The sequence below is a fragment of the Arvicola amphibius genome, chromosome 8 (genome assembly GCF_903992535.2).
Source record: "Arvicola amphibius chromosome 8, mArvAmp1.2, whole genome shotgun sequence".
NCBI classification, from domain to species: Eukaryota; Metazoa; Chordata; class Mammalia; order Rodentia; family Cricetidae; genus Arvicola; species Arvicola amphibius.
This window is the reverse complement of record NC_052054.1, coordinates 83,763,221-83,787,960: the sequence shown is the minus strand read 5'-3', so window position 1 is coordinate 83,787,960 and position 24,740 is coordinate 83,763,221. Positions and strand designations below refer to the sequence as shown.

The following is a 24,740-nucleotide window of genomic DNA, read 5'->3' as shown; positions in this document are numbered from 1 at the left end:
CACTGGCCTTTGGCGGAGTTCTAATTACAGTAAGGGAGCTAGCACCCACAGATCAGCACTGAAAGCATTTCTGTGCTGATGCCAAAGGTAAAGAACTGTTTAACAAGGGAGAAGACCCAGAGCCTTTAAATGATGCCTCTGAAACGTAGTAACTACGAGCAAGTGATAGCTCCGCGAGTCAACAGAGCCTACTAATGAGCCCCAAGCAGCTCTTGAGGAGCTTTCAATGACTTAAGCACAAGTTTCTAAATTAATAAACTCAAGACAAGAATGGACATGTGCTGTTAATGAAACTTAGAAACGAGTGTTTTTAACAAAAAAATTTATTACCAAAATACAATATTTAAGTCAATACATGACAAACCCCTGTAAAGCAAAATAAATTATTCTAATTTTGCACAGTACTTCTGAAGGTAAAGAGATGCCTGGCGGCTTGCTGCACTCTTCTGCACAGGTGGCCTGTTCTACCACAAACAACCCTAGAGTTTTGGCTTTAAGGCTTGCAGCTTGATGTGCAACATAAAATGACCAAGTGCCAATCATCCAGTTTTAATGACACATTTGTTTGAATCATTTGTTGCTTTTTTACGTGGTATTCTAGAAGTTTCTCTACTTTGGCTACAGAAGCAAAGCATAGTGTTACACAATACTTATTTCTTTAAAAAAATACACATCTTTACGCCCATAAATGTCAAACTCAAGTTTCTATTAAATATATTTATAGACTATTATTTTGAGCACCTTGCTGTACAATTAAAAAAAAGATTAACTGTTTGTGAAACTGGGAAACAGAGATGCCTGCTCGTCTCTGTCTAGCCAAGTATGCTGGGGAGGTGTGATGTAAACATGATGCTCACATTTGGTTTGTGAGGACAAAAACAGAATAGGTACAAAGCCACAATGGTTCCCTCAAACAGGACTGAAAGGTCCAGGGCGAAAGCTTCAGGTGGTGTCGCTGCTCCATGTTGTCTAGTCACAGATAAATAGAATAAGCATGTGGCTGACAGGCCAGTGGGGGCAGCTGCCAGATTCCTATGGTCACAGCAAGGGGTAAGATGAGAAAGTCCTAAAATAATATGATCACAACCATCACCCCTGCATCTCCTGTTTACTTAGTCTGATAAGGGTCTTTAAAGCAATATTCTCCATTCAATCACAGAACCACAGCTGGTCAAGGCAGAAGACAGACACAGGGTTCCCAGGCCAAAGAGCACAGAAATAGCCAGCACACTCCTGTGTCTCCCCATTGACGACAACCGCACGTACATGCTTCTGTTATTATGAAACCTGCTTCTTGGTAAACTGGCTAAGACTGGCAGCAGCATATTAGTACTGTGTGCAGTATACCAGGTACTCTGTCCCTTGTCCAGGCCAGAGAGCTCATAGCAATAGATGACAGTGTGGGGGCTTTGGCTTTGAGCCTTTGGGATAATTTCCCCCATGGGGTGGGGGAAATGCTAAACTCATGCTCACAATTGCATGACGACCGGGATGTGCCATTTGAAGAACCACACTGCTGGGATGGCGGAATGTTTGGGGTGATTACTATTTTTTAAGCAATTGTAGAAAATTAAAGCCACAGGAAACTCACTGAAGGCTAATATTGTTTAGACTAACAGCACAATGGAAAATTGATCTGTTAGTGTGTGCAACAGCAATGGGTGATAAAAATGGAAACATGGAAATTATTTGCATTTGGCATTAAATATAAATATGAAATTTAAATATAAATGTATAAATTTAATTGTGAAAATATGAGAACATTTATTTAAATCCAGAGTGAATTTAGGAGAATCTAATTAGTATCACCAAATTCATTTTCTTATTAAAATCCAAGTATTGGAAATGAATTAACTTTCACAAATAAATTAAGCTTACCTCAGCCAAGTATGGTGGTATTTGTCTTTAATTTCAGAACCTGGGAAGCCGAGGCAAGTGGATCTCTGAGTTCTGGTCTACATAGTGAATTCCAAATCAGCCAAGGTTACACAGAAAGACCCTATTTTTTTTTTTTTTTTTTAAAAAAAAAGGAAGAAAAAAAGGCTATCTAAAATAAAATCAGAGTGGTAACATTTTAGCCAATTTTCTCTAGTGTCATCAAAATGAGTGGGGGAAAAAGATAAAACAAATCAGAAAGTGTTTCCAATACCAGGCCCCATGCAACAGCTCCCAGTGCCAGATGAAAACTAGGAACTCATTTCCTGGACACTTGACCTTTAGGAACAAAAGCTGTGAATCTTGCCAACCCTTTTCTTCCGGGAGCTGCCCCTCGACTCTGGGTGTGTAAATAACACCTACATTACAGCAATGCAGAAGCTCCTTTAATGGAACAGACCTAAGAGACTGGAACTACAAACACTGCAACACCCTGTTTGCCTCACCCTGAAATTATGACACAAAACATGAGGTCACGTCTGCATGATGGAGACTTCTGCACGAACGAACTGAGTTTTCAGTATGTCTTGCATGCTAACAAATGGACTCTTAGAAACACACGAGCCACTTGCCAGATGGTGTTTCTGACAAGACATTGCTTTTGTTGGTTTTCTGTGGCTAGACTGTGAGCCACACCCTCAAGTCTCCAAAATTCTGTTTTTTAGAGTGTATGACTATGTACCACATGCATACCTGGTACCTGATGAGGGCCAGAGGGTACCAGATAACCTGGAACTAGAATTACAGATGGTTTCCGAGAATCAAACCTAGATCCTGTAGAACAGCCAGTGCTCTTAACTGCTGAGCCAACCCTCTAGTCCTTTTTGAAATTACTACTTAGCTTTTTTTTAATTTAAATTTTGTTCAGCTTTTTTGTGAGATAGGGTCTCACTTTGATGCCTTGGCTAGCCTGGAACTTGCTATGTAAAACAGGTTAGCCTCAAACTCAGAAATCCACCTGTGTCTTGTTAAAATAGTCTGAAGTCATACTGTATTATTCTCTGAAATTTAACTACACTAATAAACTTTAAGAAGGGAAAAGCTCAACAGCTGTACTAGTTTTGAGGCATCTGACTTTCAGCTCTTATTCTCCAAGTGATCTCCTTTTTAACCCCATGAGACCAAGTACTGCTAGCCCAGGCTGGCCTCAAACCTGCAATCACAGCCAGTGCCACCACACCCAGCCTCCCCAAAGGTCATTATCTTGGAGCTCAAGTTATTTTTATGGCTGGGTGATTCAATACCATCTTTGTCCTCAGTTGCTGGAGGAGCTGTCAAGTAGCTGCTGCTGGTGGAGGAGGAGGAGTGGGCTCAGTGTTCACATTGCATAGAACCTCTGCCAAGGCACCCATTTCTGTGAACCTGAGATTTGGTTGAATCTTATGGGCAGTAACTGTAAATTTGAAACAATAATTAACTTCTCAGATGTGATCTGGAATCCCTCTTCCATCTTTTTTAGGGAGTAAAGGACCATACCCTACACTGAGTCTTTGATAAATTCTTACCAACAAGGGAAATGATTTATGAAGCTCATTCCACAGCCTGCTGCCTACTGGAGACAGTGGAGACCACCCTTTCCCTACCAGAGTTCCGGCCACTGTAGAGCTGGCCAGTGAGGCTCTGCAAGGCCTTTTCAACTCATCTGCTTGCAGATTCTGAACTATGGTAAGCTTTTAATAATAAACACTTGACACTAAGAAGGGGTGACAGAGGCTCACACAGGGTCACAGCTCTATATCCTCCCTCAAACACTGAAATAGCAGTCATACCACCTGCTCTCATGTCCAGTGAGCTAGTGACAGCACTGAGGTTAATCTGCAGTTCAGAGGGTCCCTCCCACATGCTCCCAGCTAGTTGGCATTCAGGGCTGTGCTATGATCCTTGTTCAGGATGATGCTGACAATCTCCCCCTCATGTTCTTTCATGTGATCCAGGAGGCTCTCCTTGCTCGTCGACTCGAAGCCACAGATGCAACAGCAGAAAAGCAGCACGCAGTACTCAGTGCCTGGTGTAGTCAGGCTGCAGCTCCTTCCTGAGATGTCAGAGCTACTGCCTGTGGGGCTCAGTTTCTGAAGCTCGCTGGCATCTATGACTTCGCTGGGCAGCTGGGAAGTCAGCTCTGAGGATGATACCAAGTCTTCTGGACTGCCTGTGGTAGGGTCAGCTCTCTCTCCACTGCTGGGTTTCCCAGGGGATTTCCTCAGAACTCTTATAAAAACAGAACACAGCAAACTTTCAGTGGGATGTGCTATAGGCTAGGAGATGGATCCCTAGCCTTACTTTGTGGCTAGCAATCAAGTGAGGGATGGGATGGTGTACCTGCTGCTTTGTGAGATCGCATCATTGATGGCCTTGTTAACTTGCTCGTAGTTGTAGTTCTGGTCACTTGCGTGCTTCCACATGTGTGACTTCAAAGAAGGGGGGTGGCTGCACACGTACCCACACAAGGAGCACCTGGAAGACAAGGGGCCAGAGAAATCACAACCATCTCACAGCACTATTGAAAATTCATAATGGTTTTATGTGGGAGCTACCTTTCCTGGATAAATTATGTCTCTTCACAGCAAATGGGGATCACGGTAGAAAACCACAACTGAACACATTTATATCACAGTTTCTGCATCTATGGCTTAGGGGACATCCCCAAAGAGAGGGAGAAAAGATTGTTAAGAGCCAGAATACCAGGAAGTCTGCCGTGAAACAGTCTCTCCTAGAAATAACTGCATAAATAAGACTGGAACAAAGGCAATTATCAATGGTCTTGTTAATGTTGAAGGGGACTACTCGACAGGACCCCACGCCTAGACAAAGGACTACAGGCAACTAAAGACTGCTGAGAGGCTCCCAGGGATGAGCCTACTTAAACTGGTTGTCCAATGCAGGGTGGTCAGGCCTAAGCATATATACACAAACAACAAAACAGGTGCAGTAAGTTGTATTTATATATATTTGTGAATTACATACATGTGACAATGATTATCAAAGAGAAAGGGCTATCAACTTGAATGACGGAGGACACAAGAGAGGTGTGAGGGAGGATAGCTAGGACGGACTGAAGGGAAGAAAGAGATGAGGGAAAGTGATATACCATTTAAATAAAAAGCATAAATAAAAAATGTCTTTAAAAACTCACAATCGTTCTAACTGTAAGCCCCTAAGTGTTCTCAGCTGAGCTACCACTCACAGAATTTAAGTTTTCCCTGGTTTTAAGGCACACATGGACTTTACAGGGGTACTAAAAAGGAGTGTAAACAATAAGAAAAAAAAAATCAAGGGAACTGAACTCAGGTTGCCAGGCTTGGCTGCAAGTGCCTTTACCACTGAGCCGTCTCCCCGGTCCTGAGCTCTACTCTTAACTACCAATCCTCCCATAAAATGTTTAATTTTCATATTCAGTTGAAGAAATGTTTTATCTGGAAACTCATCATGGGAAAGTGGTATGAATGTAATTCACAAAATGATAAACATGGCACATAACCGCTGTTGAAGAAGAGTAACATCCTACCTGGAGGGAGCAGTGTCTCCCAGACGTCAAGCCTGTCCTCCCCCAGAGGAGACATCAATTTTCTGATGTTTTCATCGTGTCACTCGCTTTATTCCTTGTGTGACATCCATGCACTCCTTCATCCTACCTTCTGCACCACCGTGCTATCTGAGATTCATCCATAAGACTGTGGAGCTTATTTAGTTTACAGGGTGCCTGCTTCTACTCTGATTTTCTGTGGTTCTTAATTTTTTTGGGAGAAACTGCAGATATAAAACTTCTAAGGTAGATGTTAACCTGTACCCAGAGCTACAATCAGCCGTTCTAAGTATTTTCTGACTAAAATTATGTATTTCAATGGGGTGTAACATTTTACCCCAGGGAAATTATTCTACCAACACTGTAGAGCTGCTTTTGTTGTTATATGGCATGCCATAACAGACACCTAAGTAATACATTAATAAAAATCAAACAAGCAATCACCTACCATTCTTTTTTTAAAAAAAAAAATTTATTTATTTGTTATGTATACAATATTCTGTCTGTTTGTATGTCTGCAGGCCAGAAGAGGGCACCAGACCTCATTACAGATGGTTGTGAGCCACCATGTGGTTGCCGGGAATTGAACTCAGGACCTTTGGAGGAGCAGGCAATGCTCTTAACCGCTGAGCCATCTCTCCAGCCCTCACCTACCATTCTTACAAGGAGTTTATTTCCACCTGCAATTCATGAGAAGAAAAAAGGAGAAAACTGTACCTCTACACCTAAGACACAGGACCTCTGTGTGGGCCATCTTCTTGGCATCCCTCATCTTTCCTGGAGCATAGCACTTAAAAGACTTTTTTTTTTTTTTTTTGCAATTTACTTATTTTTATTTTATATGTATGGATATTTTGCCTGCACATATATATGTGCACCAAGTGTGTACCTGGTGCCTGTGGAGGTCAGACAAGAGTCTCACACCTCCTGGAACTGGAGATATAGACAGTTCTGTGGTGATGGGAATCAAACTTGTCCTCTGTGAGAGCAGTCAGTGCTCTTAACCATTGAGCTCTCTCTCCAGCCCTGGGGCAGAGCACTTGGAAAGCACTTTCAGCATTTATAGTGTCAGGAATGATGACATCACCACTTTCTAGATTAAAAGGTATGTAGGGAGCAAATCACATTATTTTAGATATAAACATACAAATTACTTTTGGAGGTCTGTGAAGGACAAACATTGAAAGAGTTTGGGGGAGCTGGGCATGGTGGCTCGTGTCTTTAATCCCAGCACTCAGGAGGGAGAGGCAGAATGCTGGGAAGAAGGCAATGTGGCAGATGTCATGATTCTCCTGCCTGAGACGGACGTAAGCTAGACTCTTCCCTGGTTAGCCATGACTCATGGTACTACACAGATTACTAGATATGGGTTAAAGCAAGATGTGAGAGTTAGCCAATAAGAGGCTAGAGATAATGGGCCAGGCAGCAATTTAATTAATACAATTTCTGTGTGGTTATTTTGGGGGGGTAAGCTAGCTGGGTGGAAGGATGCAGCCCGCAGCTCCTCCTACAACAGTATTCGAGTACATAAACCCATGCAGCAGGACAGGGCATGCACTGAAACAAAGAATTGATGGTTCAAAAGACAGTGGCAAGGCCAGAAAGCAAGACTAGGATAGCTGTGACTCTCCTCAAGATGCCAACAGCAGATAACTGTGAGCCTAATCCACTCAGGTGAAACCTTTGCTACAGAGCAGAGCAGAAGTGGCTCAGACTCAGCATTTTGGAGTATCGATGTATGTATAAAGTGATTCAAATCTAAGTGAACCCACCCATGTTTCACATACACCTTATATGCACATTGAGGGTACTTTTGTACAGCATTTTTTTGAGTTCCCACTTTGGCTAAGATGTGTAGTGTATGAGTAATTCTTGTCCCATCATGCTGTTACTTAGCTGAATTGGAGGTCTTGCCCAGTCCTGTGGGTCAGAGCCTATAGCCTGTGTCTGAGACTGTAAGTTTACCCACGAACCCTGTGATGGTGAAGATGCCTTTTCTGTTAGAAACACAGCTCACAAACCTTGCAAAGCACCTGGGATATAACATTTGCAATATATTTCTCAAAAAGTGACTGTATGATCTAATTCTAGACCTGAGACATTTCCTGCCCAAATCATGTGTATTTGGTTCACCTACTATTAGAGAATAAAGGCACTGAGATTTAAAGGGAAAGCTTTCTGATGTCAGGAAAGCCAGGCCCATCTCTACCAGGTTCTCTTAGGTGTTTCCCTGTGTGATCATGGGCAACCAAATGTTCACCCCAAATACCACTCCTCACTTGGAATGTACAGCATTTGAGTGACTATCAGTAATGGATGGCCATCATATTTTGGTAAAAATCCTTTACCTTAAAAATAGAGGTATTTTCTATACAAAGCTGAGTGTCTCCCAGAGCTCCAACACCAGCAGATGCCTGTAGGCCTGAAAACAACACACACACACACACACACACACACTGCATGAGAGCATAAGCACACTACATTTTAGAACCACATTAAAAATTATTTAATGTGTATGGGTGTTTGTCTGTGGTATGTCTATTCACCATGTGTGCGTGCTGCTCAAAGGGGTCTTTGGATTGCTCAGAACTGGAGTCACTGATGGGAGTCACTGATGGTTGTGAGCTGCCCTATGGGTGCTGAGAACTAAACTTAGGTCCTCTGGAAGAACAGCCATGTTAACCACTGAGCCCAGTCCAAGAACCACATTGTCTGAGGTAACAGTGTATCAGGTTTTCATTTGCTCTCAGTCTCTTAAGCTGGGTCACTGAATGTTGGACGATGAACAACATGGCAGCAGTAAAGTGTTTTTGAATATACAACAATCAGATATTAATTCTAGCATGTAAGGACTCTGAGCTGTTTCTGGCGGCACTGGCCTGTGCTGCACTATGCAACTTCACCAGTCTTCTCTCTGAACACTCCACATGCACACACTGTCCTGAGTAGACCAGGAAGTCAGAAGTGCCAATGGATGCTGCCTTATGCACCTCAGCTGAGACCCGAGACTATGGGATGTTCTGAATTGCAGGGCTTTTTACTGTACCTGCCAAAACTTTCTGCTAGTAGAGACACACACAGTTTAGATATAGAAAACAAACTTAATTTTTCTTTTTGAGACATGGTTTCATATAGCATATGCTGGCTTCAAACTCCACATGGAGCTGAGGATGACCTTGAACTTCTGATCCACTTGACTCTAACTTCTAAGAGCTGCCACTCTGTCCATGCCACCACACCCAGTTTATACAACACTAAGGATTGATGACAGGACTTCATGCTTCCAAGGCAAGTACTCTACAAACTGAGCTACATTCCCATTGCCAGCATATAATTATCAAATCCATTTATCTTTAGATTATGCGTCACCAGAAAGATTTTTAAGAATTGTTGCTTGAAATACTGACTTGAATTAACATTAAAAAAAAAAAAAGAAAAAGAAAAAAAGAAAAAGGAAGTCCTTCAATGAATTTTGGCTTTGGATCAAGACAGAATTTCTGAAAGCTCCTAAAATGGCCCCAAACATACTTCTGCTACTTTGTATTAGGTATTTATATGAAGTGATGTTTTTAGCTTTGATGATTATAAAATCAAAATATTGATCAACTCCAAAAAATGCTGAAGATGATCTATGTCCTTCAGTTTCCATTGCTCAATCAGGGTGCAATTCTTTATGTAAAATAAATAAATACATGTATCGCATTAACATTGCTTCTGTCTTTAATAAATGGTAAAATATACAATTACCAAACATCATTTAACATAAGTGTCCGTGTGATTATCAGTAAATATCTGATTTGTATACCTATTTTATATACCTACATACTTGGAGCTGTGTAAAAATTTCTCAGTGAAGGGGTCATGAGTAGAAAAAGTTAAAACCAGAGTTTAGATTAATGGAGCAGCCTGCTCAGACTCATCAGTATCACGCCTAAAATCCAGAAACAGTTAAATTGGGGAAGAAGCTGTTTTGCTAAGGGTTTGTTAAACTTTCATGTGAACAATGCCTGGTGTGGCTCTGTGACAGGCGGACAAACTCTGAAAACGCTCACACCTTTACTCTAAGTAGCATTTTACCGTCAGGGTAAAGTTTATTAAACAGCGGTAACTGCTTAGCAGCTGATTCTGTCTAGCCAAGAATACTTTATTTTCTCTAAATGCACATTAGCCAGAATTAGCTTTTGTAATAAAACTTATCAAATGACACGGTTCAAGCCACAGTAGCTTAATTTTCAGAAAGAAAACTTCTCTCTTCCAGCGATGTTGACGACCTTCATGCTTTATGACCTTTTCTGTGATACACAAGCATCTAATCCTTACTTCACTGTAATGGGCTCTAAGCACTGGAAACTGCTATGGTAATTTATACTCAATTGAAATGAGAGCATAAAACTGGTGGACATGAATATCTTACAATAAACCCAACTTCCCCAAAATACCTGCTGTACTAAGACTCATGATTAACGTGTCTTAACAAACTAAAATGAGATTTAAGAAACCAGTATGTAACTGTTTCTAAGTTGGTTTTTTTTTTTTTTTTTGATTTTCGAGACAGGGCTTCTCTGTAGCTTTGGAGCTTGTCCTGGAACTACCTCTTGTAGAGCAGGCTGGCCTCGAACTCACAGAGATCCACCTGCTTCTGCCTCCTGAGTGCTGGGATTAAAGGATACACCACCACCGCCCGGCTCCAAAACTATTTCTAAAATCATCATCATCATCATCATCATCATCAAATTATTGCTTTAATACAAGCATTAGAACTCTAGAGTCACCACACTTACCTGTATGGCTTATCTGAGTTATGGATCCGTCTGTGGTTCCGGACCCCGACATATGTGGTACTTGTGTAATCGCACACATCGCACTTATACTGCTTCTGGGTTGAAGACTTGCTCCCTTCAAGGAGAGAGGGTTAGAGACATGACTTGGTAAGACTCACATGGCAGCACTTATTAACGATTAATTACAATACAACATTTTAATCAAGGTTCTCCCACAGTACAACTGTCAAGTGTTAAGCAGCTCCCTAGACTCTCCTGCACCCAGATCTTCAGCAGGCATGAGATGAACACCATCTGATCTGCAAACATGAACAGGTCAGGCTGCTTCTGTGTAACCATGTTCCAAGTTCTACAGCAGAATGAACTTGCTTCCAGGGCTGTGCTGACTGTCTAGCCAATTAACCAAGATACACTGGGAATTTCAAAGATGTTATTCTAATCAATAACTGGCACCAAGTCTTAAAGAAACATTTATTTGTCAACAGGCTAAAATAATAAAGTATTATAAAGTGTGGCCAGAGCCTGGAGAGATGGCTCAGTTAAAAGCACTGGCTGGTTTTGCAAGGGACCCAGACTTAGTTCCAATCACCTACTTGGTGGTTCATCCATGACCTGAGTTCTAGGGGATTTTTTTTTTGTCTGTATAGGCACTGAATTCATGCAGTACACATACATATATGCAGCAATACAGTGATTCACATAAAGCAAAAATAAAGTGTGGTCACAAATCATACATAGCAAGCTACTTATAGAAAATCTAAAGTTTTTACCCTATGGTTTTACTCAGCTTACTGCTAAAATCAGCCTTCAATTAAACTGAGGAGGAAAACAGCTGCCAATTTTGAAGTGCTTTACAATTCAGCAGTCACACCTAATAGGCTTACAAATTTTGGGGAACAAAGGCTATGAATACACAGCTCCCTCACATGTGGCAAACGTGGATCCAGTGGATCCGAGTTCATTCTGCAAATGAGTAGCTCACACAGAACAGCATAAGCCATGGACCCCATCGTAAACACCGTTCGCTGTGCTTACAGCGCCCAGCGTATCTTCACTCTGTGTCACTTTTAATAGCAGGGAGACATGGAAGCTCAAGGATCAGCAGAGTGCGAAGAGTGTGTGCTCTTGACAAGAAGTGAGCCATGAAGTGAGCCTAGGTGGGAAGGAGCGCACAGCATCAAAGTAAAATCACAGGAGAAAAGAAAACCCACGCTGCAATTTCAACAAAGAAAACTCTTAAGTTAAATTTAAGCTTTCTAAAATTGAAATTTTCTTTGGCTAATAACTACTGCCAGGCAGAACAAAATGTCCCAATTTCCTGGTATAAATCTATAACATTAATACACTAATCATAATTACAATCTAAGTATTGCTCTTAATTGGTAGGTTAAAAACTTGGACTTGATTATAAATGGCATTGTTCCAAATATAGTTTTAAAAAAAAGACCTGAAAAAAAATGAAGTGTGAAATATTGGATAATGGCTTTTTGTGAGAAATATTACAGATCAATGACAACTAATAAAACTGACAGATGGAAAAGCCTAATATAGCACAGAATGAGAGTCCGTGCTACTTTAAGCAAATGTTTCCAATAGAATCAAGACTGGATTTAAAGTTTAACAATCTGGGCCTAATTTCTGTTCTGCCACTGGTCTGAGAATGAGCAAATCATGTCACCTCTTGAGGCCTCATTTATCTTTTTTACAGAATGGTGTCCTTTCTTTCTTTCTTTCTTCCTTTTTCTTTTTATAGGAACTTGGGATTTGAACTCAGGGCCTCATGCATGTTAGGCAAGTGCTCTACCATAGTCTCTTCTTTGTTACAGAATGGGAAGAAGTGGACCTTCCCAAATGGCTTGAATAAGTCTTGTACTCTTTCTGTACATGTCTAGGCACAGTCTCTGCAATGTTGCCATTAAAATACAGGGTACACAAATGACAGGTCTCTAAGAAAGGACAACTTAAACTTCATAAAGAGACACTGTAAGTCTGGAAGTGCCAGGCCAGGACATTTGCTGATGTCATTCCTACTTGTTCAGTTCTGACTTCCTCAAGGGCACTGATGCCCTTCACTGCACTCCCAGCACCTGGCAAGAGAGCCTGCTCAAGATAGGCAGGGCATGCTTTTGCCTGACCAAATGTCGGCAGTACTGTTATATCAGGTCTTTGTATGGAAAGCATACTGAGTGGAGTCCGTACTATACAACAGCAAAGACTGGGGGTGACAGTCATGTACCTTCCTCTCATCTTGTTTAATAAGCTTACAGAATAATTAAGAGAACTGTAGCAAAGCATGAATCACAATACTGAATTGATCAATTCCCCATCCAGGAGAGTATGCAGGAAGAGATCAGCTATGCCGCTACACTACTATGACAGAACAGCAAATGTAGCTACGTGGGGGTTAAAACTAAAAACATGGGGTGAAGCTTGGTTCAAGAGTGCTTGCTCAGCACCACAAAAATAAATAAATAATAAAAAAAACAAAACCCCCAAACCAAACCACAAGATGATAATGGCATACAATTTTAAATCTATGCATCTTTAATCCCAGAAACAAGCATATTAAGTCACAGATAAAAATGCAGATCAGGGTAAGGTGCATACAATGACTTTGGAGTGGCTACGTTGAAGTCGTCATCGAATCTGCTAAAAAACACTGGGTAGTTTTAAGCCCTTGCTTTTGCTGATGCTGCAGGAAAGATAGTACCAGCACTGGAGTCAACTGCAGGTGGCGCTACTGAGTCATATGTACTTTATTCCTTCATTAGGATTTACGGGCCAATCATGTCTAATGCTTAATGTCTCTTTAGAAGGGATATGGAAACATAATGAATTAAAATAAAAAGAGGCATTTAAGGCTATTCTCTAGAACGGAAACGAAACTGTTTTCGCTCAGCCATCCACCTCGGAAGCAGATGCCATGTCATAAACTCCTTTTGTTCGGGATGGTTTTACGGGGATGGCATCTGTTTGACAAGGGGATTGTGGTGCTAGGGTGGTGTCAAAATCAGTTCCTTCAGAAACATTCTGGAATCAGTTATGCTTTCTGGGGTATAATTTAATGAGACATTATGGTAAAACATTTTGCTCTGCAGTTGTTTCTAACTTTAATTCTTAGGAAATCTAAAAAGGAAAGTCACCCCAATATGTTTTATTTTCCATAAACACTATGTACCATACTAGAGACATTTAAAGCACATCAATTTACGCGAACCAATGCCAGTAAGCACAGCTTATTACACTCTATCCCTCATTCTCTGGATGTGGCATTCGCCTTTTCATGGAACTCTAATTCAATCTTTTGATTCTAATATTCCTATTACCAGATACTAGGCCGACGAGCGCCTCACTAGTCCATAAAAAGTTCCTGTGTGTTTAAATAATGCAGATGAAGTCTGGGCAGTCGCACTTGGAGAAGAGCAAGATCACAGCAGGGAGCCTCAGTTAAAGTTTGAGGTGGGGGCTGCCATCTGCAAAAGCTTTGCCTCAGCAGGTCATTTGGTGCTGGAGAAGAGGTGTAGGCTTGTTTTCCCGCTGTGGCTTCTCTGGCTTACTCATCCAACCTTCTAAGGGTCTCTGCTGTAGCCTGGCTCTTACAGACCCCTACAAATTTTAACCAGAACATCTACTTGCCTGACTGCAGTCCTTGCACGTTTAGCCCTTCTGCCCCAGAACTAGATGTAATTTACTTGAGTCACTTCTTAGAATGTCCCGAGGAACAAAGGGAAGACTCATTCCCACTCCCAGCACAGAAACAGAATATACACTGTTCCATGTTCACCTCATAAGCTTGTCAGTGCAGCCTGCATTTAACAAGACACGTGAGGACGATGGTGTGTGTGTGAGCATGATCAAAGTACATTCCGGGCACTTACAAAAACAGCCCAATGAAAACCATCATCCCCTACAGTTAATAGATGCTAATGAAAATGCAGATACCTTCCTGAACACACTTTCCATCAGTGGCATCACGGGAAATTCTTGGCTCGTTTGAAGCTACTGACAAGGTGTTGGGCAGAAAGTGCTGTTCTCGCTCATGATTCCTCAGTTGGCTCTTAAAGAAAAAAAAAAAGCAAGAAAATTAACCCATAACACTCAGCAAATACACCTTTATGGTTACCAGGTGGCTATGTAAGGGGCTGACTGCTTTTGGGACCTTTGGCTTTGGCTGAAAACCTATTACCAACTGGATTTTAGGGCTTTTTCTTTTTTTTTAAAGCAACTTTTTCTTTAAAAAAAAAAACAAAACCACCACCTGGACCCCATCTATTTGCTCAGTTGCAGCCAAGTCCTTACTAATTTACTACTTGCTTTTTTAAAAGTTAATATTTTAAAGTCAGGTCTACAAAAAACCATTTGGCACATGTGAAATCATAGAAAGATAGACACTAGGTGATTGCAGTCTCATCAAAAAGTCTGTCTCTTTTCATGTTCTCTGAACAGAGCTCTGTCTTCAAGGGCTGGAGACTAAGGAGCAGACGGTGAGGGGATAACTAGACATTAATGCCTGCAAAGAGAAAGCTTCCCGGCCTTGTTAACGTCCACCTTCCGACACCAGTTAGACATGCCCAAGCTAGAAGAACAGTGGCAGCAAAGCAATTCCTGCTATTTCTCGAACTTGCTACCAGGACCTCTCTGGATGTGCTATTTGAAATTTCATGAGTGCAATTAATCTAAGTTTCAATGAAGCAACTTTTGTTCCTTTTTAAAAAAATTCACCACCTGGACCCCACCTATAGGTAATCTGTGAGACAGAGCCTATGACCCAGTTGGCCCATAAAGATTCGTTTTCAATCCCTGGCACACTGAAGGAGATCTAAGTCATGATCCCAGGATTGGCTGAAGGTACCTTTCACAAAGGGTAAGTAGCATTTTATACTGGCTGCTGGCTCAATACGTAAGAGAAACATCTGCCTTGAACACCCATTCAATGGCCATGTGTGGGGGCATAACCCTGTATTCTCAGCACACAAGAGGAAGCCTGAAAAAGACTCCAAGTTCAAGTGCTGCCTGGGACATTCAGCAAGACTTTCACAAAACCAAGGACTGGGGATGTACTTCTGCAGCTGAGTGCATGCCTAGAGGGTGTGAAGCTCTGGCCTGATCCCCAGCAGGTCCCTCAGCTGTCCAGCAACAGCAAATATGGCTGCCTCCCAGTAAGTCTCACTGCCCGCTTCCCTTCTTCACTTTCTGCTGGCTGTGTGGCAGCTGATATAGCCCCTTATGCCAAATGCATGCCTGTCAGTCTACTCTACATTCCTTTAGGTGAAAACCAGCACCTAAAATACACACACACGTGAAAACATGATGAAAGCAACAGGTGCTGAGGCTACAAAGGAGGTGGGCAGCAGACTAAGTGGGAGTTCTGAACAGCCAACTGTGGAGACTCAGCTTTCAGACCCACCTTCAATGCTAAATTTGTTGAGGGTATCTCTGGGCAAATTATCAAATGTCCCTGGAACTCATTTTCCTGATATACAAAATGAAGTGGCTGGACTACATCTACAAAGTCCCTGCCAACCCTCATGCCCGCCGCTCACCTTGTAATGGAAAGACATTTTGCACTGCTTACACTGGTGGATTCTGGTTTTACAGTGGTTGATCATGTGGCTTTCCAAGTCTTTGCTGTTCTCAGCTATGTGCTCACAGATAGGACACTGGTAAGGCTGCCTCTGCCGATGGACACGTAGGTGCTGCTTGATGTAGCCCCTGTTGCCACTTGAGTAGTGGCACAGGCGGCAGCGGTAGGGCCGCTCAGCATCTGGGATGTATTCCACCACGTTGGACCCTAACAAACTCCCATCACTGTTGGGCTGACACTGGGCATTGTCCTGCAACTCTTTCAAAATGTCGTCATCTGACGCATTCTGGTCTGTCCTTTCTCTCAGTTTTTCTATTACAGTAAGAAGGGACATGCTGATGCCTGTCTTAACTTGCCCATCTGACAATTCCTGCCTTCCCTCTGGGAGTGCTACTACAGTGGAACTGCTTTGGTTAAAACTTGCCAATCCATCTGAAGAGTTCTTAAGAGGAGACATGATTTTTTTTGAGTATGCTGTCAATGGACCACTGACCTGCCTTTGTCCAGTATCTGGATCTAAAAGGTTTATGTCCCCATAGTGCCCAAGGCTGGCTCTCGTTAGTTCAGCAGCTCTTATTGGCATGGTGACAAGGGCTTCTGCAGCTAAGGAGTGCAGCCTGAGAGACTCAGAATTCGTCCTTCTCCGTCCTGGTGGGGCATTCTCATCAGCAGCCAGGCCCTTACTTAGCTCATTGTCTTTCTTCTCTGCACTGCCCCAGCCGATGATCAAGCCCCCAATATCAACAGTACATTTATCAGCATGATAGACGTCTCCTGCTCCTCCACACCCAGTCTGGGCATCGGCAGAGCTCAGGCTCTTCCCCTCTTCCATTTCGGTATTCATTAGGAAATGTTTTGGCGGGAGGGTTTCTTCTGCACTTGGCAAACGTTCCACAATGACATTCACGTGCCCTTTTTTGTTTGGGCTGCTGCTAATGATTTTCTGTGCTGATGAGAGCAAACTATCAGCAAACAGATTCTCCTCAGAATCAGACATCATCTCCAGCATTTCCTCCTCATTAGAGTCAAGGGTGACTGACTGGCTTAGGTGTACTCCTTCCTCTGTGCTCTCCTCTAAAGGAGATGAAGAGGACAGTGGTTCGGAGCTGCAAATCTGTACTTGTACAGATGGCCCATTGTGGATGCTCAGTTCGCTGTCCCCAATAGCAATGACGACTGCATCGACCCCACCAGGTGCAGCAGACACCGAAGAAGCAAGAAGGCCGAGGGGTTCATTTTCATTCTCAAAGATTGGATAGGAGCAGTTAACTTCCCCTGCATGTTTCCAAGCATGTGTCTTCAACATCCGCTGCTGACCGCAGGTGTAACTACAAAACAAGCACCGGTACATGCCATACTGCTCGTATGCATACCACTTCCTCTTGCCCATCTCTGCCACAGCTGCACTTTGGACAGCATGGGTCTGTGGACTACCCATGCTCACTGGGATGTCCACCAAGGTTTCATTCTTTCTTTCTGTGACTCCCTGGCAGGAGGAGCTGGACTGGGCTTGGCTACTGGCACTGTTTTCGTGTTCATTCACCACATGAGCTTCGAGTTCCTCCTGGCTTCTGGAGGTGACATGGCACTCCGAGCACATTAGCATCACATCGTTCTGCTGCCCGTGCTGTTTGATGTGCTCTTTCAACACAGAGAAAGATGACGACAGGAACTTACAAAGGCTACACTGGTAGGACATAGCCTTCCCATCAATGGAGGCAATAGAGTCTGCAGTGGAATTTGCTTGTGACATCTCGGATTTCCTAATCTTAGCAGCAGGGGACTTGGTTGTTTTAGCTGGAATCTCACAATGCTCTAGGGTTTCAAGACAGCGTGGTGTGACACTCGGGCGTGGGCGTTTTTTCCCAATCAGAAGACATTTTTGCGACTTTTCATGCCCCACTATCTTGCTTAACTTCTGGATGACATGGACCAAAGGATCTGCTTTGGCTCTTCTTTGTTCGTCAACTTCCAAGGCAGGACTGAGGACCCCTTCAGCAGTTAACACAGCCTCCTGTTCTTCAATCTCTGGCACCAACATGGCAATGCTGGTTCTTTCTTCCATATCTAGAGACAGTGCACAGCAGAGAGCATGGGTTATAGGACAATCACACGCATGTAATGCAGAAAACCAACGTCACCTCTGGTGTTTAACTGAAATGTTTAAATATCCTCTAAGTTGGGAGTCCCCATCAATGCACCTGACTGTCCCCATACCCAGACTTAAACAGTTCAGAATTCCACTTTGAAATTCAATCTCCTAGAGCAGTGGTTCTCAACCTTCCTAATGCTGCAATCTTTTAACAGTTCCTCATGTTGTGGTGATCTCCTAAGCATAAAATTATTTTTGTTGCTACTTCATAATTGTAATTTTGCTACTGTCATGATTTTGTAAATATTCTTGTAGACAGAGGTTTGCTAAAGGGGCCATGACCCACAGGCAAAGTACTGTCCTAGAGACAGCTGAAGGAGACCTCAAGTTCCTTGGGAATGACTTTATCCTGCATCCCCGCGCTGCTCTGTCTCTCCCCTAAAATTCTAGAACTAGGGAGACACGAATTCTTTGTTTAAAGAAACAGCCATCCCCAGGGCTTTCGGAGTCACTGCAAGCTACTGGGAAGTATCAGTTGGTGAAGCCAACATGATTTGATACAACTCTGGATAAACTATTTCTTATGCCAAATTTTAACTGCAGATAAGAAAATCACACTTCTCTACTCAAATCTTTGAAATTCTGAAAATATATTCATTTTAATCTACTAGAAAGGCCACTGAATTTTGGGAAGTACTATGCAAATGAAACTAAATAAGAGCAATGATCCACTTCCCCCTTTTCCTTCGACTTATGGTACACCAGATAAACCACAAACTATGCTGTGGCTTTTTAGAGGTCAAATCAGTGGTCAACTGTTCCTCATTCCCAGACAAGTTTCTCCTTCCTTAACAGGGAAGGGGTCAGAGAAGGAGAATGCTGCCACTCCAGTTCCGGGTCGGCTCTAGAAAGAAGGTCAGTTAAGGGGTTATGGTAGGCTTGAATAATGCAGCAAAGCCTGGAACTTTGTAAGCACAACATACCCCGAAATCACCCTCCTTCTAGGCCTCTGAATATTCCTTATTCTGGCAGCCCTCTTACTTCAGACATTTCCTTTGACTTAAAGTGAGATTATTTTGTTGACTTGGATCACATTTTTAAGTTTAGGCTCTTTTCCAGCAACAAGTTTTGTTTTTCCACATTTTAGGTACATTCTGGAACCTTACTCACAACATTCAATAAATGCCAGCAAGATTTTCAGTGCCACAAGCTATAGACCACAAACTAGGCACCATTCTTAAACTCCAGGAACAGGCTTCACACTCTTCTCGTCATACGGCTGAATCCTGCATAAGGGCCCTTTAGCTCCAAGCCAGGATCACACCTAATCCACCAGGCAGGATCACACCTAACCCATCAGGCAGACTCCTCAGTACTCCCCACCTGCACCTTGGGTCTGCTCCTACCAGTTTCTGGCCACACTGTATGGCCTTTCCTCTATATCCCACTCTTTCCAACATAAGCGTTCTTTACCTAGGTCCATGCTGGACAAAAACACAAGTGTTTTATTTTAAAAGCTAACATCAGCTTTTCTTCTTCTAGGGTCGGCCTGTAACAGCCACCTAATGGAGGGGCATATTCCAGAGCTATAACATAGCCATTCCAGCTCTGTAAAACCCCTCGGAACATTTGTGTCTTTTTGTTATCCTCAGAAAGAACAGTCTTTTTAGATTTCTACACCAAACTTCCAGCCGCTACGGAAGAGACTGATACAGGACAATGAAGTTGTTCTTCAGGAAAAAACAAAAAACCCTTTCTGTGGCTTCTGCAAAACATCTCACTGTCTTAAGATTCCAGTTTTAGGGACTGGAGAGAGATGGCTCAATGGAGAAAGTGCTTGCTGCATGCATGAGGGCCTGAGTCTAGATTCCCAGTACCCATGTAAAAGCTGGGTACTGGACAGGGTGGCACACACCTATAATCCCAGAGCTGTTACAAGAAACCTTGTTTCGGCAGGGTGGGGATAGGAGGATGATATGGAAATCAAGAGAGGAAGATACTTGACACTGACCTCTGACCTCCACTCAAGCAGGTGTTATGACCACCCCAAACAAAACAAGAATCCAGTGATTGGTTAAAGGGAGCTGTGACTCTTCAAGTGCATGTTGATTTCCTTATGGGGCCACAACTGAGGGATTCTTGTTATCATTCAGTTCAACTGTTAAAGGTGTATTAGTTACATAATAAAAGTAATACACATTTCCAGTTTCAGGATCTGATCCAACTCTATACTACTGTAAAGCCAAGGTCTACCTTCCCATGTGTGTAACAGTCATACAGGCTAACTGATAACCAAGAGAACAGTTAATGTTTGCTCCGACCTCACACCTAGTGTTACAAAGGGGCCTCCTGATTTCTCCCTTCTACTGAATGATCCAATAGGAGACAGAGCAGTGCAATTTGTTTCCCATGGATAGTTCAGTGTGTTCCTTAGAAAGTGAAATCAAGAGAAGTTCATCAAAGCTCAAGAAAAAGACTAATACAAAAGAATTTGACACAGCACTCACTTTTAAAGCTGTGTGTGCTCAGGCATTAAGAGCTAATGGCAACTTGCAGCAGATGCTCCAATTTCCCCAGAACATTTATGTAAGTATCTCATTTTAGAGGCTGCATACATTTCGGGATAAGTACAGTAAGGCAGCTATCAAACTGATATGACAACATAAAACGCATCAAGAAACACCTGAAAAAGCCAGTTTATGTCTGCAGGCAAAACCAACAAGCAAGCAGAAACTCATTAAAAGAAAAGTCTGTTAAATAAAAGGTCACAAACAGCCCCGAGAAAAGTACACAGGAGAGGAGGTCACTAAAACCAACTCTTCAATTTCCATAATTTTTTCTTAGACCATTCATGCAGTCCATGTGTATTATACACATAGTACATGTAAATATGTAGATATTTATTTGTATATTATATATGTCAAGTAAGTTAATGGTTCATTTGACTAAGAGTCAGCATACAGCCCCAAATCACAGCATGTGACTCAAATCACAGCACAGAACACAACGGATCATCTGAACACCACCCTTGGACTTAAGAGACAGATGTAAACAATTCAAAGAAACGATCACGGGGGATGGAAGTAGGCTGGGACTAAGGAGATGTGATAGGGTAAGTCAACAGATTCTGTCAGTGAAGGTGGGATGATTACCTGTTCATTATACTCTTCTTTGTATTTGTGCAAATGCCTAAAGGTTTTCATTACAGAAACAACCAAAAAATCAAAACACAACCCTGCCCTGAAAAAAGCAAAACCACAATCATGTGCAAGGCTCAAAGCAACTAGGTAGGACAGCAGCATTTTATGCCCACTCAGTTACTCACAGATGGATAAAGACCAAGAGCTGGCTTTCCAATACTGTAATAATATCAAGGCTAAGCAGACAATGGCCAAGTCCTGAGAGACAGACAGGCTCCTCTGGGGAGAGAGCAGGCACAGAGTTTCTTAAAGAGGCAGGATATCCACCAGATCCCAGCATCTAGGAGCATGGCACATATCGCTCTCCGTGCCCTCCTTTCTATGGGACTTTCTATCCCAGGAGGGATTTTATCACTATGCTCACTGGTCCTCTGCCTGGGTACTGCCAATGGAGAGACATGAGGATCAGAAGCACAGTCAATGTCCTGGTTCCCTACTTCGAGGTCACCCTGGATTGGCTGCTTCTTAACAGAGGGCCAGTTCTTCCCAGCCAGCTGCTCTCCACAAATCTGGTTCTGGGTTTGGTACTGCCTTTGTCCTGATGCTGCTGCTCCCATTAACTCTACCATCCCTGTGGCCTGCCTAGAGGAGCCCAATACCCAGATTAATATTATCTTTGTAAATATGGCTTCCCCGAGTTACCCTGATGTGCATTTGCTGCTGTCTGCTTCTCTACTGTTAACAACAGGGTAAGAATACAAGAAAGGCTGAGAGATGAGGAAGCATGTTCTAACATGAACATCTTATAAGCAGGAAGAAGCACTCTCCCTGAGGCAAGGACCTGAGGAAAGTTCACTAGGACCCAAGTCTAGAGAGAGCCAAGTGGGAGCTTTTTCCTTTGGAATCACTAGCTACACCATTATGTCAAAAGATCAAGTCAGTGCAAGTAAACAAACTACTCTCCCAAAGTAGAGATGCTCTTCAGTCTTTCCCATCAAGCCTCTCAGATCTGTCCTTGACAACTGTAATCCACAGGAAAAAGCTGGTAATTAGTGTCTTTCCCAAGAAAAGTGAACAAATCCAGTTGTCTTTATTTTCTTATAATTTGTTATTTGGTGTATTTGTGTATCTAATTAGTTCCTTTTAGTTATAGCAGTATGATTACAATTCATGTGGGCTTGGAAGAAGGCTCTAATTCTGGTATATGTGAAGACAGAACAAGATGAAGTAAGAACAGTCTCTTTCACATTAAGGATTTTTTTTTTTCCAGCTAGGCAAATAAACAAACAAAAACCCCAAACTCGAAACAATAGAAGTGATGGCTAACGAACCCCACACTCTTTCAGATTCTCAGATATTTAAAATACCTCCTTGACATTTGTTTCAACCAAAAGAAGGTAGAGTCCCTCCCTCCTCTGAAGTGCCCTCAGCTGTGTGACTTTGGGCATGGTACTGTTTTAGAGTCTTCTGATGTTAAATGTGACAGTAAAGCCGGGTAACTGTTAGAGCATGGGATCACAAACTGTTAAAAGTAACCTAAAGCTACTTATACTTTAGGCCTTCCTAATGTTGGCTACACTTTATTTAAATTTTCTCAGCTCAGTGGATTAATAGCTACTAAGAGAAAACCAAAGCATAACTACAAGGACATGGGTTTCATAGTCTTGAGTTTCTTAGCTGGCACCTAGCCTGAGACAATATTTTGACTTAGCGGCTACAACTAATACACAGGCCTGACGAACATCAAGCAGTATTCAGCTCAGTGTAACTTATGAGACACCCAAGGCTAAACACAGTCTTTGAGCTGAGAACTCAAGGTAGGGCCTTCATCCATTTCCTGTAACATTCTGAAAATTCCTGGCACCCAGCCCCTGCTTTGGAGCTGGGTATATAAAGCAACACACCTGAGGCTCACGGATGGATGGGAGGTTGAGGGACTGGAAACCATGCCAATGGTATTCTAAACCTATGCTTCCTCTACCATACCAATTTCCATTCTCAAGGTGAACAAGGCACCCACCTGGGGAAGGGAAACAGCTCCCTGTACTAGATCCCCAGAATTCTTTGGGTCTAGTTATGAAGACGCCACAGTTTATAAATAAGGCAACTCAGTGAGGTAGAAGTGACTTACCCAAGGTTACATGGCTGTTAGTGGCAGAGCCAGTGTCTTTCCAATCAATTCCTAAAATTAATGCAGTCTCCTGGATCAATCTTCACAATCCAGCTGCGGTCAAAAAAGAAAGTAAACAGAATCAAGCATTTCTCTTTCTTTGTGAAACAAATAACTTATTTTGGCGGTGAAGAAACTTCCAATACTTAACATTGAAAGGAAATTTCAGAAGGCTGTTCACGCAATGTAATTATGTGAGGCAAATTTACATAATTCACTTAACAAGTAGAGGATTCTGCAGAAGCTAAAACGAATGAGTCTGGAAACACTTGTGTATTTTAAGCCTCTCCCCACCTTGGAAGTAATTTACTCCGCAAACTAGTGGTTTTACTGACATAATTTTCTAACCAATACGCAATAATAAATGACATACTGCTATTGTAACTTTAACCGAAATTACAGCCTAAGGCGTGATTATGTAAACTAGTCAAACACAGTGGGCAGAAGGGTAGCATGACCAGAGATGACGGCATGGCTTGACCTATATATTTTCCAGTGCACTTTCCTGCCCTGGTCCTCCATTTCTTTGCTACCGTTTCCAATAGCTGCTCTAAGTTAAAGTATGCTTCTTTGGTTCGCGTAGAAAGTAACTTAGCAATTATAGTTAAGTACAATTAGTTCACTGCTAGGGCGTTCTCTTAAGTTAATTTCCAGCGAGTTACCGGGGTAAAGAGAAGGGCCGGGCTTTTTCTTTTTAATCAATAAAGCAATCCATACACTGAATCAGACTTCAGTACAGTGGAAAGTACAAACTCAGAAAAGGTGATAAATCCAGTAATTGCTTTGAGCGATGCAGACTGATAGCAAATTCCAGTCCACTGCAGGAACCTAAAAAGGCCGCCTTGGGGTTGGGGGGGGGGGGCTGCCTGGGCCTAATTAATCACCCAGGCCTCGCACTCCAAACAAACGATCGGGATTGCCCCAGGTCTGGAAAGATGGGCGCTCTCCCCAGCGGTCTCAGCGATCTCTGGGAATATCATCCCAGAGGATGTGTGAGTGTGGGAGGCCAAGATCTCTATCTTTTGCACTCGTTTTTTCCTACATCACGCAGTGGTCAAAGGGCCGGGGAGTAAAGAAATTTAAGCTCCATCCAGGCTGGACGAAGCGGTTTCACGTCTCAGGAAGCAAAAGCCGCCTCAGCGGGGCCTGAGGAGCAGCGGGCCCCCACCCCCAGGGGCACGGCAGGCCCGGGGGTCTCCACAGGCCCGGCAGAGGGACGGCAGTGCACACGGGGCCCTGGCGGTCCAGTACGTGGCAGCGCCGCGGGCGTCACCGGCGAGGAGGAAGCGGGCGTCACCGGCGAGGCCGCACATGGCCCGCGGCGCTCAAGCGGAGGGGCGGCCCGGGGCTCGGTACCTGCGGTCAGGCGGCGGGCTGCTGCTTCTGCGAGCCTCCTTTGGCCGGCCGGGACCCCGCCGTGCCCTCGCCCTCGTCCTCGCCCGCCTCGCTCCTGACTCTTTTCCCTCTCTTTTCCCCGACTTGCCCCCTCCTCGGGCCGTGGCTCCAAGATGGCGG

The 24,740-nt window shown here is 43.1% G+C and overlaps 1 protein-coding gene and 1 long non-coding RNA gene across 6 annotated transcripts in view; one reads left to right on the top strand and one right to left on the bottom strand.

Annotated features, from left to right (window-relative positions):
- Positions 1 to 6,252, top strand: part of LOC119820315 — a 21,235-nt gene extending 14,983 nt beyond the window's left edge. For 2 of the 4 annotated variants that reach the window (XR_005286473.1, XR_005286470.1), the window contains exons 2-3: positions 3,395 to 3,600; positions 3,870 to 5,938. This is a non-coding gene — a long non-coding RNA (uncharacterized LOC119820315). Of the gene's footprint in view, positions 1 to 429; positions 1,351 to 3,394; positions 3,601 to 3,869; positions 5,939 to 5,979 lie in introns of those variants that run through there. The other 2 variants (XR_005286472.1, XR_005286471.1) reach the window with 2 other exon arrangements.
- Znf507 (zinc finger protein 507) lies at positions 306 to 24,740 on the bottom strand. 2 transcript variants are annotated; one of them, XM_038338488.1, is made up of 7 exons: positions 24,582 to 24,740; positions 23,187 to 23,279; positions 15,783 to 17,890; positions 14,182 to 14,296; positions 10,240 to 10,354; positions 4,255 to 4,389; positions 306 to 4,143 (listed from the first exon to the last, which is right to left on the bottom strand). In XM_038338488.1, the coding sequence occupies exons 3-7, from the start codon at positions 17,886 to 17,888 to the stop codon at positions 3,786 to 3,788; spliced, it is 2,829 nt and encodes a 942-aa protein (XP_038194416.1). In that variant the 5' UTR covers positions 17,889 to 17,890; positions 23,187 to 23,279; positions 24,582 to 24,740; the 3' UTR covers positions 306 to 3,785. The 2 variants fall into 2 exon arrangements, with proteins under 2 accessions (XP_038194416.1, XP_038194417.1); XM_038338489.1 differs by having other exon boundaries at positions 16,317 to 17,890.